The following is a 6,000-nucleotide window of genomic DNA, read 5'->3' as shown; positions in this document are numbered from 1 at the left end:
CATTGTATTCCTCTCTGTGCATACATCCTCTTTCCTGTGCATGCAGTGTTCTACCCTCCCTCTGCCTGGCTTACCCCTTAGTTTTGCAAACCCCAGTTTATGTGTGCCCTTTCCTAGGAAACTCACCTTCCTTGCTCCCAAAGACTTAAACACTCTATCTGCTTCCATCCAGTAGCTTACCCAGATACACGATAGGTACTTCAAATGCTGTTTAGTTCATGGTGCCATATTGCAACTTATTTTTATTTATTTATTTTTCACAATCTGTCCCCCTCTGAGTGAGTGATCTTTCTGTCTGGTTAGATGCTGTATTTTATTCATCTCTATGTTCCCATGCCCTCATGTATTGTCTGGCCCATAGTAATTGCTTAAGAAATGTTGGATGAATTTAATTAAGTGATACATATTACTCCATCAGCAGCAGCAGGTAATGTTTTATTTGAAATCCAGAATATATTTGTTTACTGCTTAAAAATCAAAAGTTAACCTAGAGAAGTTAGCATCCTAACCATGCATTGCCCACCCTCTCTGCACCCCAGTACCCTTTTCACTTAAATAAGAAGCTGTTTTATTCTTGCAGTTTCTGCTAATTGAGAAGGCAGTGTGATCGAGCTGCATTAATGCAAGTGGGATTTGCCTAGACATCACTAAACTCGAAACGCTCCCGGTAGGCCACTTGTAGTGTCAATAAAGGTTCATAATTACTTGCTCCTTTGAGTATTTTAGACCCAACCTCCTATTCGCTCTGCTGTGAGCAGAGACCTGAGAGGTTCTTAACTTTCTACATCTTAGGGGAAGAATGGCAAACATTGCCAGGGCTCTCGGGTTTTCAAGCAAAGGTGTTGGCTGTTATCCTTGTTATTTTAAGCTGTCAAGGGACTGGAAATCGGAATAGCCACTCTTGCGCCCCTCCAGCAGAGGACTGGTGGTGAACTTCACCGTTTCTGGGTTTAGGAAGGTGTAAACCCCAGGGGCCAAGAGTGGATGACAGCTGGAGACACCCCTCAACCTGAAAGAACAAGAAATTGAATTGAGAGGCTCTGGGGGAAGGGGTGGAGGCGGAGGGCTTGGGACCCGCTCAAATAGATGGGGGAAATCCTGGCTTCCAGGCACTATGTCACCCGAGGAGTGGCTCCCGACCCACCTCCACCACCCCTCAGTAAAAGCCAAGCCAAGGCATGGTACAACCTGAGTTGCAAGCTTCTCTCTGGGTGAGGGCAGAGATCCAAGACTTGGAGAAGGACTCTGAAGACTAGAACCTAGGACGGGAAAAGTGCCCCTGCCACACAATACAATAGAACTAAAAAACAAAACAGAAAACAAAGAGTAGAGGGGAGGAGAGGGTGAAAATCAGGCTAAATGCACATTACTAAGACTTTCAGAGAAAAGCTTGCTCTTCCTTTTTTTTTCCTTCTTTTCTTCCTTCCTCCCTCTCTTCCTTCATTTCTTTTCTCCTTCCTTCCTTCGTGTGTGTGTGTGTGTGTGTGTGTGTGTGTGTGTATAGGTGTACTTGCGTTTGAAGAGGAGGTCCTACTTTTCTCAGAATCCTGTCTCTCAGCAGGGAAGTTCAAGTGGGATTGGAGTTTCCTTGACTCCTGCGTGAGGAGTTTCCAAATGGCAATGAACGAGTCACATAAATATCCATGAAGTTCCTAATGACACCTCTGTCATCACTTGTTTCCTGCAGAATCCTGAGTCGGGGTCGTCATCCACCACCCACGCTGAGTGGGCGATCGGCTGATCTGCTCGCGTGTGTATTTGTACTTTCCGGATTGAGCGGTGCACGGAATATAAAAGGTCCTCCAACTCCTTCCCCCTCCCTCCCCCATTCACTCCACTTAAGAGGGCGTGCGTTTGTGTGCGCGCGCGCGCGTGTGTGTGTATATTTAGCAAAGACGCTTGGGAGAAGGTACCCCTCTTGCTACCCACCACCAGCTCTATCCGACAGAGCAGGCGTCTCCGATCTGTCCCCAGCTGAGGTGTCCTCTCCACGCTGATGCGGACTATCTCGGTGCTTCCTTGTCCACAGAGCTAACGCTTTGGTGTCCCGCGAGGGCGACCTGACGTCCTAGTGCGCTGCTCTCTTCCCACGGTGTGCGAGCACTGGTGCGTGCGTGTGTGTGTACACGACTGTGAGCTTGTGAGCTTCCTCTCTCTGCACAGTTCAGGCAAGGCCGGCGACGTTACTCTCCAAGCAGCCGCCAGCGACGAAAGGCAACAGCAGCCTCCGCCCCTGAGTCCCGTGATTGGCTGGTTTTGTTCATCATTTCCATGCTAGGAAAAGGGAAGGGCCAGTGACGCCCCCGAACCCGGCTGCAGAAGCGGCCGCCACCTCCAATGTACAAGGTGTCTCTTCGGAAAAAAACCTGAGCCCCAGGGAGGCGGCGAGGAGCGACCGGGTTAGGGCTGGCGGGAACCGCGAGAGAGTGCGCTGGGCAGCGCTCGAGGACCAGTGGGAGCTTGGCCGCAGAGGACCCTCGAGACCTGCTTCTGAGATCCCAGCTCCACGCTCTCCTCCCATTTTACAGATCCACCCCCCCACTCCCCGCGACTACATCTCCCCAAAACGGAGCCTTTATATGAAGAGAAGGTGAGGGAGCTGGGGCAACCACGACTTTCCCGGGCACCCAAGATGCGCTCCATTAGGAAGAGGTGGACGATCTGCACGATAAGTCTGCTCCTGATCTTTTATAAAACAAAAGAAATAGCAAGAACTGAGGAGCACCAGGAGACGCAACTCATCGGGTAAATGCAAAGCTTCATTTTAGGATATGATAAAAAGTCAAGCCATAAATGAAATGTGAATATAGACGACAGGGTGAGGGTTGGGGTAGTATTTGTGTTGGTGTCAGCTTGTGAGTGTTTAGTCTCGTGAATTAAATAACAAAGGCTGTTGCTGAGGTGTCTGTGATTCTCTACAGCGGGTTCTCAGTACGAGTTCAACTTGCCCTGTGCGGTGATAGTGACAGTTGTGTTGGTGCTGGGGCTCGCACGCCAAAGAAGTCACTGCAGAAGTGTCAACAAAGAATGGGTGCCCTTGTCCTTTTAGTCCCAGGGCAGAACTCAATCTAGATATCTTTATTCACCATCTGGTTGCCCTTCCTTCTTTCTCTGCCCTATCACTCTAGGGAGGTACTAGAGAAAGCTGGCTTCCTGAAAGGCTGAAGTTAAAGCTCAGAAAGCAGGAAATGTGTCTCCTCTGTTTCTTTACAATTCTTTGGCGTCGGGTAGATTCTGTGTATCATAATTTGAGTAGAAACTCCAGGTCAGCCAACGATACTTCCTTATTTGCTGTCTGTGGGTAAAACCCATGGGCGTCATGGTTACGGTTTTGGAAACTGGGTGCTGTAGCTTCACACAGACTATATATTTCTGCTCTTTAGTTTGTCTAGATGAGTTCAGAATCTTCCTCCACCGCAGTAAGTTCTCTAAATATCACACTTCCTTCCTCCCTCCCCCCTGGCCTCCGTGTCTTTGAAGTTTACCCAGGGGGTGGTGGCAACTTTGTGTTGCTTACATAGCTTGGAAGCGTTTTCTGAGGATGTGAACCTGGTTGTCAACTCTGTTCAAAGTCCTGTTTCGGAAATCCTGCCTCATCCGGAGGCGTCTGCTATCGCTATCGGAAACTCCACACTGGCAGAGATGCCAGCCTGGTTTTTATTTTCCCTAAGATTTATGAAAACCAAGATAGAACCCTTGCCGTTGGGGCGGGCGGGGTCGGGGGTGGGCGGTGGACGGGACTGCTAAAACGTGTGCGCGCATGCACACACACACAAACTTAATGCACTCCGTTACTTAATATTCCTACTCCTCCCTAAGTAATGAGAATTTAAGTGAGCAAGACGCCGGCTTATCTTTACAGAAGAAATTGTTATTTTATAGAAAATTAACATAGAAGTACAGTCGAAAGGGACTGGAAGAGAATGAAAAAGCTAATAAGGGATGGGCTGGCTGATTGTTATGCATCAACAAATCTCTAAATGGTCTATGTTGGGGGGGAAAAACGCCGAACTGTATGAGGTCGTTAACACAGGGAGTGGGTGGGTTGAAAATTCAGCCTAGCTCGATTGTCAGAAAGGGCGGGGGTGTGGGCACCCCCGGTAGACCTGTGCTTCCCAGGCAGACAAAGGGGTCTTCAGGAAGGTGGGGAACCGGCGCGTGGGGGAGAGGCGGAGGCTGGGGCGTGGGGGTCGAGGCTCTTTGTTCCCTTCCCGGCTGGTGGGCTCCGAAGATATGCCTGAGCCCAGACAAAGCGGCCGAGCCTCGCCAGGACTCTGAGGTTCGGGCTCTTGGCTGGCAACGCTGGAGAGCGAGAGTGGGAGGGACGAGTGAGGCGAGAGGAGGCGCCACACGCCACCCCGGCGCCCTCTCCGGGCCTCCCTTAGCCGCCGGCAGGAAGGAGGAGCGCATCCCGAGTCCTCCGGGTCAAATAACCGACCTGGGATGCTCCTCATTTCCCGGGCGACGTTCCTCCCGTGGCCTTTCCCGGACGCCGCCGGCCGGTGGGCGCTGCCCAGGGCGCCGAGGAGGAGTAGGAGGCGGGCGCAGGCAGGGGCGCGGCGGTCGGGCCAGCTGGGGGTGAGGGGATTCTCTTGCACCTTTCTCGGGCTGAGCCTGCTTTCCCTGCTCCTTCCGAGATTGCGCGGGGCGGGCGCGGGTTCATCAAACAGAAGCAGAAGTGCGCGGCGGAGCAACTGCGGCTCCCCGAGAGCTGGCCGCGAGGGTGGAAGAATGAGTGAGGAGACGCGGAAGCCTTTACTGCAGGAATCAGGCCCCCTTTAAAAATAAAAAAAAAAAAATGATAATAATAACTGCTGCTCAGTCGGCAACCGGGCTCCTCCTTCCTAATTAAATCCCGCAATCACGGCCGTGCAGGGCGAGGCGGCGCGCGTCTCCCGGTGCCCCGCAGCGTCGGGGCTGCCGCCGGCAGCTCTTCCCTGAGCCCTTGGGGTTGGGGCTGCCGGGGGCAACGTGAGGACAGCTAGTTCCCCCTGAGCGCTGTTTCGCTTTTCCCTCACATGAAACGTTCAGAGGAAACGCTTGTGATACCAATTTATAATTGCGTTTCAACTCCAGAATAGTGCTTCTGGTGGGGGAGTTGACTCATCAAACGGCCTTCTTCTCCTTGACTCTTTCTACCCAAGCCACGTGGAGGCACTCGTTTTGAGATGAGTAAACTAGAGTGGCGGTTTGGCCCCTGAACCCAGGCCAGTAATCAGCAGTGAGGTAAACGGCAGCCCCTGACCTTTTGGGGGACACTGCGTGCCTTGCGAGTGGGCAGCGGATTCAATTAAGGACAGTTCCACAGTCCTTGTATCTTGTAACATCCTCCTAGATTCATGTTTAGCTTCCCTGCTACCATTTTGCAATAGCAGCAGTTTATCTATTCGACCTGCCTCCGTTTTAACACTGAAGGTCCCATCTAGAGTCAGTGTTAACATGGTTTTTGTACGCAATGTAGAGCAGTCATTCCACAGAGGAGGAAAAAGAACAGCAGCCCAGCTTTCCTACCAACCATCCACCTTCTCGCATCTCCAGAGGAGTACTAGCAGCATGTTTGTAATAAGGAATTATTGGAGAACAGGTCAAGTAATAATTGGACATTTAAAACTGTTTCCTTCGAAGCTAACATATCAATTGCCTGGTCTGTTGACTAGTAAAGTTTAACTGAAAGGGCATGAGGGGTATGAAGTGGTCTATTCTTAATTGATGTTTTTTTCTTAATGGGAAAAATGGCACTTGCCTCACAACTGGCCTGTAATTTTACTGGCTCTGTGTGCTCTTTGGTGTAATTAGAAATATGTTAACTTAAGGGCCCTACAGATAAAAATATGTGGGTATACTCATTTAATGAAATAATGTATTTGAAAGTGTAACAAACTTTAATACCAAATAGACATTTGCTTTGATTATTATTCCTTAAAACTTGCTACATACTCTTTTCCTGGGTGACTTTAAATGACACTTTAACTTACTTTTCTTACTATCTACAGATTTCCT

The 6,000-nt window shown here is 50.1% G+C and overlaps 1 protein-coding gene across 1 annotated transcript in view; it reads left to right on the top strand.

Moving 5' to 3' along the window:
* Positions 1-2,350: 2,350 nt before the first annotated feature.
* Positions 2,351-6,000, top strand: part of ST8SIA4 (ST8 alpha-N-acetyl-neuraminide alpha-2,8-sialyltransferase 4) — a 100,925-nt gene continuing 97,275 nt past the window's right edge. The window contains exon 1 of the mRNA XM_059919401.1: positions 2,351-2,745. Within this exon, the coding sequence (XP_059775384.1) occupies positions 2,633-2,745 (113 nt within the window). The 5' untranslated portion in view covers positions 2,351-2,632. The remainder of the gene's footprint in view (positions 2,746-6,000) is intronic.

This window comes from Balaenoptera ricei, chromosome 3 (assembly GCF_028023285.1).
Source record: "Balaenoptera ricei isolate mBalRic1 chromosome 3, mBalRic1.hap2, whole genome shotgun sequence".
Classification (NCBI taxonomy): Eukaryota; Metazoa; Chordata; class Mammalia; order Artiodactyla; family Balaenopteridae; genus Balaenoptera; species Balaenoptera ricei.
Note: the sequence above shows the minus strand (reverse complement) of the source record. Positions and strands in the feature narration are given on the sequence as shown.